The following is a 12,687-nucleotide window of genomic DNA, read 5'->3' on the forward strand; positions in this document are numbered from 1 at the left end:
CTGTCGGCGCTTCCATGTCACCACAGGACCGCTCGGGAGTCAGCACATCCGTGGTGACTTCTCCATTTCCAGTGAGATGTCTTTGACGATGCCTAGATCATGCTACTGGATAAAGCCCGCGAAGATGCGAAACGGGCCACATGATGGGCATCGCCAGTCTTGCCGGATGCCCCAATGCTGAAGCAGTCATACAGTACCATTGAACCGTTGCGCAGGAACGCAGTATGTTCGCCGAGCATAAGACCGAAGCGCACATCATGGCAGAAAGCACGGGTAGGGATCACAGTCAGTGGCGTAGCGGACTCCTCCGCCGCCCATTGCCAGTCTGGTAGCGACACACCAACAAGAGAGCATTAGTATAGCTTCCAGATCATACGGAGCGAGTTGTCAGATTCATTGCCTGCTCCGGGACAGCATACAAGCGCCTCTCATGTTCCCACGAATGCAGCGTGAGTAGGGTGAACTGTTACCGGGTCAACACCCGATTGTTGAAGCAATCGAGTTGGGATAGCTGCAGTCTACCCATCTTGCCCAATTTGCGCGCAACCACGCTGTCGCCAGCTCCACAAGACAGCTAGCAAAGAGTAACAAGAAGCAAGGCTGTCAAGTACGCTTGTAGGCTTGAAATTCCAAAATGACTTGTTCGTATCAATGCGAGTGCAGGTTTTGTGCATAAAGAGCCAGAGAAGGCGAAGGACCGTCTAGTCGGTTGTGCATGAGAACGAGAGACTGCGCAAGTACGGCGCTCTGCGGTATACACTGCACGCCGCAATATCCAAAACAAGCAGGACAGTGTAGAATGATCGATTCTACCAACGAAGCAAGTGCTGCCGCGAGAAAGCGATGCAGTTTGGGTGTCTCGCTACTTCGTACTTCGCGTTGCACTCTCTTCTCTGCTTGCTACTTGCCAAGGAGCAAGGACCGAGGCGCTGCGAAGACTTCTTCCCCTCCAATCGGCGGCTGTGTCTTCCGACGGGCCGCTCCGGGCTGGGCAGTGTTGCGGAAGGCTCCCGCTCTTCAGGCGCAGCTACTCGCTTGCAGAAACAATCACCACGATCAAGACGAGTTTGGTCCTTGCACCTATTAAGTCGAGGTATCGGAGCGGCGGACGTACGAGCACAGTACCACCTATCCTAATCACGCCTTTATTCATTAAACTCTACCACATCCACTTCCACCTTATGGGCTTCTAAACCACGTCGAGCGCGGAGTGGCCACGCCATTGTCGCATAAACATCCCCGCCTTCTCTTCGGACCCTTACCCAATACCTCCACGCGAGCACCGCTCGCACCTTCTGCGACTGGAATGTGAACAAATCCTACCTTGTTGGCCTGCGCACCTTCAACCTTGGCGACACGGCCAATGGTAGAAGCTAAGCGCCTGCTGCTACGACTCGACCTTGCCTACCTCCTCACCGTCACCAGTCGCAACCGCTCGTGAGGTTCCTCGCAACCATCTGCTGAGGCCTTCTCTCGCCGAGACACAGCCATCATCCTTTTGCTTCTTCGTTCGCTCCGCGCGCAACGCAGCGGGTTGGGTCGTCACCGCTATGCTGGCTAGATGCACACCTCAATTTTGACTCTTGCTTAGTGATGTCGAACGTCTCCGGAGTGTACCGCGTAGTATACTTACTGTCGGTGTATTGAGCGATCAAGCATAACCGGGTTCGACCTTGGACTCGGGCGACCGTGAATCACGGAGGCGCCATGTTCGCGCCAGCCGCCGGCACATGCATATCGCCGTCTCATGCACACGAGACAAAGACTGACTGCATTCACTGTAGCCGCCTTCAATCTTACATGGCTTCTCTCCGTCAATCCCCTGCCAGCAATCTCACATTTGCATTACTGTCTCTGACAAAGGCAACAGGACAGTCACGGCCATGCCAAGGAATTGAAAGGGCGACTCACCAACGCCGCACACAGCAGTACTTCACGCCTTGGCAAGCGCTTCCCTGTCCATCGACATGGCCGAGCAGCACGGCATAGTCAAGTATCTCCTACGTCCGCCTTCTGCACGCCTTATCTCATCCTCTCTACACATCATCTCCTCCCCGCTCCACATCCATCTCCTTCCGTGCTCACATTTGCTTCCTCCCCTCTGCACATGCAGCTTCTCCACTTGTATCAGCTTTCAGCCCCTGTCTGCCTTCTCCCATTCCGCCGGCCGTCCCAACCGCTGTAATCTCAACCCGACACGCGTCTCACTCGCTCGCCACAGATATCGCCACAGTCGCCGCCAAGTCCACCGCAAGGGAGGTCTCCGCGGGAGAGCTGGGCCTGGTGCGGGTAGCGGCGCGGCTGAGTTCACAAGCTGGGTTGCGTACGCAGCGTTAGTTCGGCCAATACGCCACATTGCGGCCCTGACCTAAGCCAGGTCCCGGTGTTGCTACATCGGCGGGCGATATGGAATACCACCACCGATGCCGTGTGAGTATGGCGCAGACACATGGCTGCATGCCGACGCTGAGCAAGATAGCCGACCACAATGTTAACTCTGAGGTACCAAACCCACGAGGAAGCGAGCATGGTTCGCCCCATGATTTGATATCGCCATCTTGGCGGCCATCAGTCTTCATCGACATCAGTATCGCCAACATCAGTCCCGCCAATACCAGTTCCGCCAACGGACGTTTCGCCAACATTAGTCTAGCCAACATCAGCCTGGCCATCATTGGGCTTGCCACCACTGGTTTCGCCAGCATCAGTCTTGCCACCACTCGTCTCGCCGATATCAGTCTCCCAACCATCAGTCTCGCCAGCATCTGTCCCAACATTGTCAGTCTCGGGTTTACCACCATCAGTCTCGGCTCCATCAGTCCCGCCACTTCACTACTCCTGGGCCGTCTACCACGAGTCGAAATGGTTCAAAAGCAGCCTCCCGCTGACCAGCTGTGCATGCCCTGGCGACAACCGAGGGGACTGCCACCGTTTGTTCTTACCCATCGCAACGTCTGCCCCAACTCACTCTCTGACGGTACCGCATCTTTCGCATTGCCGGTGAAAGGTCTTCGCAGCATGCAACAAGTCTTACTTCACCTCCGCGATGGCTGGGACCGACTGCTGCCTGCGCCTTTCCTTTGCCGCACCATCCCATGTCGCAGCCGCACCCCCTCATTACACCCACCCGCGCCTTTACCGTCGCGGACTTCACCGCCGGCGCTGCCACCTTACTCGACAGTGCGAGTAGAACCTCATCGCTGGTCAAACCGAAGCACGGTACGACTTCTCCGCGCAACTTAAAGCAAACGGAGGATCTCAAACGACCTATCCAGCCAGCTCAATAGCAGACAAGCCTCGCCACCATCAACCACCGTACTATAGCCCAAAACCAACGAGATCACGAAATCACGAGCACCACCTCCGACCTAAGCGAGCTTACACGCCCTCTTATTCTGCTGGACTGGCGGCCTACCTAATTTTACCCATTTCAGTGCCCTCGCTGTGTGCGGCCAAGCCTACTCCAAACTCGCGCCTCCTGCGGCCATTTCGACGTTGCTCTCCGGCCACGAGACTTCTCCACTACCCATATTGAGCTCCAGCTATTCCGCCTTCAATTACCTTGGTTCTAAAGGCAGCGAACGCCTTGCGGCTTTCGGCGCTCTCTGCCTCCATCACCGCTTATGCTGGACTTCGCCACCGAACCGTAATCGTTCTTCATACACCCGCTGTTGCCATGCAAAGTGAGCAGTGAGACGACCGTGCCGGCCGCTGCGACGTTTGCATGCTTTCTCGACTCGTCCTTGGGAGCCTTAGGCGAAGCTTTGCCGCCGCCGCCTTCTCAGTCGACCGCGTACAAGCGAAGACTTAGACTGCGCCTGCTTGTAGCGTCAAGGGCGGTGCACATTCGGGTTCACATGGGCGCTAAAGCGGTGGAGGGCTTCAACATTATCCACTTTCAAGTGCCGGGAGAGCGGGCGCGTGTACTGCCCGCTTGGCTCTCACCTGAGCCGGATTGGGAGCCCATAGTGCGTGGGCAAGACCGAATACACTGACTCCGGTACTGTGGCAGAGGACGACGCGAAGACGGAGACTGCCACAATGTCGAGTTGGGAGATGGAAATACAAAGGGTGGCTTTACGCGACAACCAGCCTCGCCTCGTCCCGTGCCTACGAAGCAGAATTTTGCAGAAGGAGGACAGACTAGTGATGAGTCCTTCATGTCAGCGAAAGGAAACCTGGAAAACCCACACCCATCCAAACAGGCATTGCGAGAGACGCCAGTGACTCACAATGAGCTGCGCCAGCGGGTTATAGTGCTGGCGATTGAGGCTGGCTACGCTCTTGTGCTGGTCACAAGACGAGCTGTGGCCGTTAGCATCGCAAAGAACTTGACTGATGCTGGCCGGGGTACAGACATGTACCTTTTACCCGGAGCGTGATATGAGGTGACAGGAGAGCGAGGTTCGAAAACGATTGGCGGACACGAAAACTTGAGGAGTCGTCTGCCCGCGCTGCTGCCCTTGATCCATGCTGATCTGTGTTGCGCAGGCTTACATACAGCCACCATAGTCCGTCGAGTGAAGTCATCCTTACGCGACGCAATATTGTGCCACTTTCAGCGTCCAATAGCACTTTTGTAGCCTACACTATTCTTTCACCTGCGGTGCTTTCTGCGTCACGTCTTGTTGCTCTGTGCACTTTCCACCCTGTCCGCTTACGGCGACGATCAGACGACCGATAACGTTGACAGCCGGCCAATACGGGTTGATTAAGCTCAACTATGTCGAGACAGGGGAAATGACGAACCGCGTCAATACCCCAACATACGTCTCGTGGCCGCCCGCTCTTGCCTAAGCCAAGCCAACTTCTTTCAGACATCGTCCGGAGCAACGGTGAAGCGATTGATCTCCGTAGAGAACTCGCCGGTGTTGGCCAACCTTGCATTTTACACGTACTCTACGACTGACCCTGGCTTTAAGAGACCACGACGCCTTCGCAGCTATGCTCGATGTCGACTCTCCTGAGTATGCCACAGAAGCCAGAGCAGCTAGCGGAGCACGCATTCCTATCCAAACCAGCACTTCATGACTCATTGTGGGGTATCAAAAGGTACCGGACCTTCTAGTACTTTCATAATACAATGGAGTAACTAGCGAAGTCCAGCTACGGCGGCAACATGCGGGTATGATGTCATTGATGACAAGGATCGTACACCTACAGAACCTGGTCTATCCGACAACAGCACCATACACGGGAACAAAGGTTCGCGGCAGCCATGGATATTGTCTATATCCCAATGTGATACGACGTGAATGAGGAGGGTGGCTATGATGCCTTCGGTGCCGAAGATTCTAATGCATATAGCTGACGAGCGACCATGAGTCACACCCACAAGACCAACACGATGCCGATGATAGCTATGGGCACCGCGAGGTCAACCTTGCATGCAAAAGTTGTGTTAGGTTACTGCTTCATGCCGAAGCCTTCTTGCCAGCTCGATTACGCCGCAATCAATGCGTGTTCCGTCCATGTAAGTCACAAGCATGTCACACAACGTCGTGGAACTGCTCACGTCATGCTCACATTACCCTCTGACCAGTTCCGTCGCTTATGTTGCTATTCGTGGGCCCTCGGCTATGCCAATGCGAGCGGTATAGCCGCTGAGGATTTCCAGGATCGTCCACAGTAGGTTGGTAGTACTAATGAGAGTGTATCGTGACCGGTTCGGTAGCTCCCGGCGGCGCCTGAACTCTACGGCTGTACTGCTGATTGTTTGATATCTGTGTTATGTAGACTTGATGTATAAAACCAGCCGACCTGTCTACATCTTGCCGTGTACCTGGGCTTCGACGCTACTTACAGAAAAGCAAGGCTAGTCTCAACGACGTGAAACTAGCAGAGAACGCAGAAGGAGGCGAAGGCGAAGGCGAAGGTGTATCCGACTCGCCGTCTCGCCTAATGTGGGTGGGAAGATCAACGGCAACACCGGCAAGGAGTGATTTGATCTGAGCTATAATACGGCAACCCAAAGAGGGGCCGCTCAACCCCATCCCATTTCTGTGCTTCCGCACATTGACGCCTTATTACCGTACAGCCTTGCCCGTCTTCGCTCATCACCGTCCTAGCGTTGTTAGTGAACGCAACAACAGCGAATGTAGGCCAAAACCGCCAAGAGTGGCGGAGCCGAGTGCGAGCCGTGTTAATGGCCGACTCACAAATGTCCCGAAGTAGAGAAGGAGATGTGAGTGATGCTGATTAACATGATGCTGTCGATAAAGAAATGGCAGGCATCTTCTCCAAGGATCGGACGGCGAAGGTGGCCGAGGTTCTGATAGGCAAGCGAGCATGGTTGCAGTAATGACTGTGTTGCGAGTTGCGTGTCAAGGAGGGCAAGTCAGCCATCCGAAGGAGCACATCAGTCACGGCAGCCGATCAACAAAGGTTAGAAGAATTCCTCCTCACTCTCCGGCTCAGCCATATTCTCACGCACCCTACACCCGCGAAACGATTACGTCAGTAACGAACTTATACCACACCACCCGGAACGAACGATAGACGTACCAGGCACGGTACGGGGTATCAGCGCGATACCGACACCCCAGCACGAATCGGGTCTTCGCAGCCTGCCGCTCAACGGTGGAGACACCGACGCCGTTTTTCTCGACCTGCAAGAAGTGATCGAGGGTGCTGGAGAAGGCTCGGGCGTAGATCTCGAAGGCCTCGCGCTCGGCAAACTCGTTGGCGAGGCGGCGGGCGGTTATTTGTCTGGGAATGGAGTGATGGTGGGCTCGCGACTGGGCGTAGGGCTGAGACTGGCTTGGTTAGCGCGGTGAGACGGGCCAGCAATAGCCTGTCCATGGTCGTGCGTAGCGGTGGCGGGCATGTGACTGTGACCCACTTGCAGCATGCGGAGAGATGAATCAGTGACGGTAGCCTGCCTATGGTCCTGCGTAGGAGTAGCGGGCATGCGGCTATGACTGGCTCGTGGGTTGCGAAGAGATGGATCCGTGTTAGTCTGTCCACGGTCCTGCGCAGGGGTGGTGGGCAGGGAGCTACGACCGCCTTGTGGGGTGCGGAAAGACGGGTGTGTGATGCCCTGTCCATGGGCCTGCGCAGGGGTGGTTGGCACACGACTGAGGCCCTCTTGGTGGAGGGGGCAGAGAGACGAGCCCGTGATAGCTTGCCCATGGTCCTGCGCGGAAGTGGCGGACAGGAGCTCAAGAATGGCTCGCGGGGTACGGAGAGTTGGGACTGGATTGGACTGCCAGCGATGGTGCGCAGAGGAGGCGGACATGCAGCCAAGACCGGCCTGGGGCGCAACGAGAGATAGGATTGTCGTGGCATGTGCATAGTCCTGTGCAGGAAGGTTCTGATCCTGCTGCACCGTATTTCGCTGTCCTTGAACGGACTGCGTCTGCGCCCGTTGAGAGTAATGCTGCTGGTGATGGTTTTGCGGGCGGTTTTGCTGCCGGTGTTGCTGGACGCCCGCAGACGACTGGTAGGCAGACGGCACTGACACCGGCGGCATATGGACGACCGGCGGCAGCTGAGCATGACGCATAACCGGAGGGATGTTCAGCTGAACACTATGCGGCGTGAGAATAAGCAAGCGAGTAGTACGGGCAATAAGGTTGAGCCTCGGTGTGGTAGAAGCCGCATTCGCAATCATCTCCCATTTTCGCGAAGATGCTTCGAAAGTAGTGTCAATGTAGTCTCGGTCCCGGAGCTGGTGGAACTGAAAGGTGGGCTGAGCGACGATATGGTAGAGGCTGCGAGCGAACGAGACGCCGTAGACGTTGCGACGGCCGAGCTGGCCCTCTTTGCGCTGCTGGATCAGGCCGGCGAAGTTGCTTCAGTGACGGTAGTGGTGACGGCTCCTACGACCTTAGTGACGAGAGCTGAATGACGCGCTTGCCCCTTGTCGGAGCGTTCAGGAGACGGTATAGATCGGCGACGACATGCTCGTTAGGGAGATTGACAGAGGAGTAGCGGTTAGTGATGCCGTGGACGAAGATGGTTGTTTTGTGTTCGGGAGACCAGGAGATGCGGGAGCGGCCGGCTAGAAGGTGGCATGTCAGCGAGGAGAGAGGCAGCACGAAGACTTGGGCTTCATACAGAGAAGCTGAGCACGAGTTAGGTTCTACCAAGATTGGGACGAGATCGTCGATGTCACTCTCGGACTCGGTGCCACTGTCGCTGCCGTCGGCATCGTCACTGTGGACCGTAGGCATTGCGGCTCATGCAGGGAAAAGGTCTGCTGGGAAGATGGTTGTGGGACAAAGAGAGGCGGCGATGGAATCGGAGAGGATTGAGCGGGGCGTGATCGTGGATGTATCAGAGGTACACAAACAAGAGAATGGGCGAGTACTTAGCTAAGAGTCAATGCCAGACTGCGGTACATACTCGCAGCAGGGTACTGCAATGGAAATAATCGTGTCTGGCACTACGGCTGTGGTTGAGAGACAGACCCAGGCCAGAAGGTTGGCCGAGACGGAGCAGGACAGTGGACTCAACGTTGCCGGGAGACGCTGTCTCGATGTCGAGAGACTGAGCAATACTGATCTGAGGGCACTGACGCCGTAATGCCTTTCATGTTCACGGCAGTCTTCCCCGAATAGCAGCATCATATCTGGCACGATAGCTGTCGTACAGAGACAAGTGGCGTCCGGCGAGCAGGGTACTGAGTGGGTTTAGCTCTTCGGCGGCACGGTGTCCTGACAACCTTTGACAGCTCCTGAGATGGAAAGTATGCGGTCTTCCGTGGGACAGGAGCTGCCATGCCAGATCAAGAGGGGAGCATCTTTCGCAGTATGTTCGCGGTGTTCGCCAGGTGTCGATGAACGCAGCTCGTAAATGGGGTTTCAACTTCGATCTGTAGCTCTGTGGAAAAGGTTGGCGAGGCTTAGTCGGGCGCAGACCTCCGAGTTGATCGTGTCACATGAGGGAAGTAGCAGCACTCGCAACACACTCAACGAGAAAGAGATCTCATACGGGTGGACCATTGCAACACAAGCTGCTTTTGTAGTGTGTTTGCGTGATTGGAAAGGGGTGCAGAGTCTCGGATGGAGGAATTTGGCGGTTCGGATGGACCTGAGCACGTGACTAGCTATCACGTGATACATCGCCGGAAGTTCTGAGGATTCCCAGATGCAGCCGTAGCCCGCTCTGCCAGGGCTCTATGTCCATGCTTAGCTGTGTATTATGCTTGTGCTGCATCATTTGCTAAGATGGGACATGCATTGCCACATCAAGGGTCATTGCATGCTGAGATTGCAGGCGATTGACCGGACAAAGATTGAGACGGCAATGAGTCGCCGTCCACTGCTACGAGTACAACACTTGGCGCACTGCAGCCACCGAGCCAGGACGAGTTGAAGTGCGGCGCGCTAACGCACCAGTACTACCCGCCAGAAAATGCAAGAACTATCTGCATAATTGCATCAACAGCTGGGTACTGGTCGCGAGTGAATGACTGTTGCGACCACTGAAAGCATGATGGCATGGTCCGACTTGGATCACGGGGCTGAACAACCTGGCTAGCAGCAGGCCGTCCTTCTGACAAACAATCGCCGCCGCCACCACCGAGTTCCAGCCGATTGGTATACGGGGCTACGACCCGTTCATGCTCTTACACGCCCAACATCGCACTTTCCACCTCACGCTTAGTAACCCACCGCCAGCGGCTTGCGGTCAGCGACTTGGCCATAGGCTAGAATCAAAGTTGTGGCGTAATGCAATTGCCGGGGTCCATCAACGAGGCCTTGAAAAGCGAGTTCGGCAGCATGCGTTGTACGATTCTGCCGGCTGTGGAGGAGGGAGATATTGTACGTCCAATGTTGCGAGTCGCTAGCGAATCCATTGCAGACAACTGAGTGTGGAGCTGATGCGTCTTGACTCCCGCTACGGTTAACGGGATCCCAACATAAGCGCCATTCTTGGTTCTGACAATCCTGCCACTGTCATTGACTCCAGTTCTGGCGCAAATACGGTACCCGGCTCGGGGGATGAGCGACGACAGCGAGGAGAGCGACGAGGAGTTCAAGGGCAGTGGCAATGCAGCTGCACTGCCGTTGGGTCGCAGCCGCAGCAAGAGTGCCAGGACTCGGCTTCGCCGTGACGATGGTCGTATTGGATCAGTAGAGCCTGTTGATGAGTTCTATCCCATCTGCCAAAGGGGACGCGGAGAATGACGAGGCCAGCCTCGACGAAGGTGAGCCGCAGTCGGAACGCAAGGTCAGCGCCAAAGCGAAACGTCCAGGCTGACGCGCAACGCAAGGCTGCTTCCGAGCATGCTCCCAGGAGCATCAAGGCCCTGCGCTAGTAAGGAGGCTCCGCTCTCGAAGGAGGTTGTCGTCCACAACAACCAAGAGTTCTCGGAAAGTCCGCTCGCCGACCGCAGCAAGCACACCAGCCGCAAGAAAACTGCAGCCACTTCGCCTGCGGCGCTCCCGTCTACCAGTTTCAATGACGAAAAGCCGTTTGGGAACTGTATGGGCGTCGGGCACCTCGTTGAGATACCTGTACGTGCCGAAGCCCGTCGGAAGTCAGTGATGGAGAGCTTCGTTGCAGCGCCAGCATTTCTTTGGCCCTACCGCATATTTGGCATTGTACATCCCCTCTGCCACACAGGCAGTCTGCGAGACTAGGCTAAACCGCACTGCACCGCCTCAACAGCGCAACAAGAGACAATAACCGACACTTGTTCTCTGCCGAGTCTTTTGCAGAGCTCCGCGCTTTGCCGAGACACTAGTCCAAGCCAGAGCATACGGCTTGGCCATCCGCCACTGGGCTGGCTACCGGTCATATCGCCCGCTCTCGCTTGACCGGGATATTGCGACGGAATTGACTAGGGTTAGGATTGGGGTTAGGATACGCCTACGCTATGTATATGAGCTGCAACGTGAGCTCGTACCCACCCAGCTTTGGCGTCCAACTCGGGCACAGTAAGCATTCCGGTCCCGCCTAATCTCTGTGCGGAAGCATGCGCTGGCAGGTCCGGACGTCCGTAACCAGCTTCATTCGCCCTTCATAGTGATTTGGCGGAGTTTGTGGAGGAGTCATCGCTAATGCCAGTTCTCCGGCACGAACGGTCGATTGACGGAGTCGCTCCTCTTACCGGACCCACTTTGCAGGCACGCCTGTGACCGTGGGCTCCGGCTACCTGATCTCTCCATACATCGGTCTGGAAGATTGCGCCAGCCAATCCGCAAAATTAAGGTCAGCTTCAATCGCCCTTGAAAGTGGGTTAGCGGCGTTGGCGGAGGGACTGCGACTGCAAATCTTCCTTCGTGAGCGCTTGATTGACTTGTCCGTCAGAACCTGTCAACCTTCGGTGCTTCGCGAGGAAATCTGTCCGGTTCAGAACGCTGGATGTTGCGAAAGCTCGGTTGGTGGAGATCGATAATCTCGCCGGCAGTGACATCCTGGAGATTGTCGAATTCGTAGAAGCGAAAGTCATGTTGATGTCGTTCGTCATAGAAATAGTGGATCCTTGGGGCCTCGCAAACGGAGCTTCGTCCGGTTTCTCGTGAGTGGAGTTTGCATCTCAAGCGTAACCTCATTTGGCTGAGGACGTGGGTTCTCGGACTTCGGTGGTCCATCATACATTGGCAGTCGCTTTCGTTAGGATGCGTGGCGCATCACGAGCCATTATCGGTTGCAACGAGCCATGGTTTTGGCTTCGCACTACCCTACCAGCCGCTGCGTTCGCTTGATTGTCCACTCATAGCACTTAGGAACGAGTCTCCTGACAGCCTTGGCAAGTCGTACTCAAGGGCATGTTCTTTGACTGCTGGCAGTGTTGCTCGGCTGTTCCGTGTAACGCTGGTTGGGTTCAGCACGACAACACAGCTCAATCTTCCTACGTAGACGGGCCCAAGACGAACGCAAAGGATCTTCATGTAGTTGTTAGTAGACGGGGTTGTCCTTGGAAGAGTTGCCGTCGTCGTCGTCAGCATATGTGACTGTGTAGCCTGAGTGCTTGCTCATACTTCGTTCACGGAATGGCTGGCAGAGGCAATAGTGGAGCTATTGGAGAGGACGACCACGCCTCCGGCAATGTCACGAGCACGGACAACGTTGTCACCAAAGCGGAAATCACCCGAGCGAAACTTCCCTAGCGATTACCGGGAACTGCTCGTTTGCCATCTCGTGGAAAGCAGGTTGGCATGCTCACGGGAGACAATGGAGTACTCGGCTGGGTTGTTGCTTGCCGGCTGGCTGGAACATCTGTCGGCTCGGCCGAATATCTGGTTCAGGCCTGCATAAAGGGTAATGTGACGAAGTATACCCATCGGGTCTCTGGGCGAGAGAGTGATCTCACTTGACTGAGTCGTCCAAGTGCTGGGCTGGCTGCTGGTCTGCGTCATTCTGGTGTAAGGAGCTATTCATTGTCCGCTTAGGAGGGTATATAGAGGCTTCCGTTCCAACACTGACGAGTGAGTGGGAGAGCAGTAAGGTTGAGGTCGCATTCTTGGGTGCAGTCAGGTATCAGAGGTTGTTTGATTCCTTATGCGGAGCAGGCAAGACAGCAACCGCTCGTACTGCCGCCGTTTGTCTAGCTGTACGTTGGCGTGCGACTAAGAAGCCATCGACACCCTGTTACCGTTGGTCATTCTGACATGGATCCTCACGTGTAGATTGGACATCGGCGGTCAAGATAAGGTTGCGGTATGCTCGTACGCAGAAGCCTGTATGCCGTAGATAACGTCCTTCTTGGGAAGCTGGCGCGGGAATGCTGCGGCA

At 55.7% G+C, this 12,687-nt stretch overlaps 7 protein-coding genes across 7 annotated transcripts; 2 read left to right on the forward strand and 5 right to left on the reverse strand.

Annotated features, from left to right (window-relative positions):
- Positions 1-2,198: 2,198 nt before the first annotated feature.
- BAUCODRAFT_332598 (uncharacterized protein) lies at positions 2,199-3,571 on the forward strand. The gene has a single exon (XM_007683703.1). It carries the CDS (start codon positions 2,407-2,409, stop codon positions 3,241-3,243), a length of 837 nt encoding a protein of 278 aa, XP_007681893.1. The 5' UTR covers positions 2,199-2,406; the 3' UTR covers positions 3,244-3,571.
- Positions 3,572-4,278: 707 nt separating this feature from the next.
- On the reverse strand, positions 4,279-5,041 carry BAUCODRAFT_143959 (uncharacterized protein). The gene has a single exon (XM_007683704.1). The coding sequence runs from the start codon at positions 4,885-4,887 to the stop codon at positions 4,585-4,587; it is 303 nt and encodes a 100-aa protein (XP_007681894.1). The 5' UTR covers positions 4,888-5,041; the 3' UTR covers positions 4,279-4,584.
- Positions 5,042-6,248: 1,207 nt separating this feature from the next.
- On the reverse strand, positions 6,249-7,878 carry BAUCODRAFT_332622 (uncharacterized protein). Its single transcript, XM_007683705.1, has 2 exons — positions 6,505-7,878; positions 6,249-6,434 (listed from the first exon to the last, which is right to left on the reverse strand). The coding sequence occupies exon 1, from the start codon at positions 7,495-7,497 to the stop codon at positions 6,574-6,576; it is 924 nt and encodes a 307-aa protein (XP_007681895.1). The 5' UTR covers positions 7,498-7,878; the 3' UTR covers positions 6,249-6,434; positions 6,505-6,573.
- A 2,354-nt stretch (positions 7,879-10,232) lies between these two features.
- Positions 10,233-10,589, forward strand: BAUCODRAFT_127471 (uncharacterized protein; the record flags this gene model as incomplete). Its single annotated transcript, XM_007683706.1, has 1 exon — positions 10,233-10,589. The coding sequence occupies one exon, from the start codon at positions 10,233-10,235 to the stop codon at positions 10,587-10,589; it is 357 nt and encodes a 118-aa protein (XP_007681896.1).
- Positions 10,590-10,707: 118 nt separating this feature from the next.
- Positions 10,708-11,377, reverse strand: BAUCODRAFT_39782 (uncharacterized protein). Its single transcript, XM_007683634.1, has one exon. The coding sequence runs from the start codon at positions 11,363-11,365 to the stop codon at positions 11,189-11,191; it is 177 nt and encodes a 58-aa protein (XP_007681824.1). The 5' UTR covers positions 11,366-11,377; the 3' UTR covers positions 10,708-11,188.
- A 149-nt stretch (positions 11,378-11,526) lies between these two features.
- BAUCODRAFT_332608 (uncharacterized protein) lies at positions 11,527-11,983 on the reverse strand. The gene has a single exon (XM_007683707.1). The coding sequence runs from the start codon at positions 11,898-11,900 to the stop codon at positions 11,634-11,636; it is 267 nt and encodes an 88-aa protein (XP_007681897.1). The 5' UTR covers positions 11,901-11,983; the 3' UTR covers positions 11,527-11,633.
- An 82-nt stretch (positions 11,984-12,065) lies between these two features.
- On the reverse strand, positions 12,066-12,311 carry BAUCODRAFT_127473 (uncharacterized protein; the record flags this gene model as incomplete). The annotated part of the gene is made up of 1 exon (XM_007683708.1): positions 12,066-12,311. One exon carries the CDS (start codon positions 12,309-12,311, stop codon positions 12,066-12,068), a length of 246 nt encoding a protein of 81 aa, XP_007681898.1.
- Between the last annotated feature and the right edge of the window lie 376 nt (positions 12,312-12,687).

This window comes from Baudoinia panamericana (genome assembly GCF_000338955.1).
Source record: "Baudoinia panamericana UAMH 10762 unplaced genomic scaffold BAUCOscaffold_16, whole genome shotgun sequence".
NCBI classification, from domain to species: Eukaryota; Fungi; Ascomycota; class Dothideomycetes; order Mycosphaerellales; family Teratosphaeriaceae; genus Baudoinia; species Baudoinia panamericana.

Coding starts and splice junctions, on each gene's coding strand:
- BAUCODRAFT_332622 (XM_007683705.1), bottom strand. CDS start 7,497: ATGCTCAGCTGCCGCCGGTCGTCCATATGCCGCCGGTGTCAGTGCCGT.
- BAUCODRAFT_143959 (XM_007683704.1), bottom strand. CDS start 4,887: ATGCAAGGTTGGCCAACACCGGCGAGTTCTCTACGGAGATCAATCGCT.
- BAUCODRAFT_332598 (XM_007683703.1), top strand. CDS start 2,407: ATGGAATACCACCACCGATGCCGTGTGAGTATGGCGCAGACACATGGC.
- BAUCODRAFT_332608 (XM_007683707.1), bottom strand. CDS start 11,900: ATGCTGACGACGACGACGGCAACTCTTCCAAGGACAACCCCGTCTACT.
- BAUCODRAFT_39782 (XM_007683634.1), bottom strand. CDS start 11,365: ATGTCACTGCCGGCGAGATTATCGATCTCCACCAACCGAGCTTTCGCA.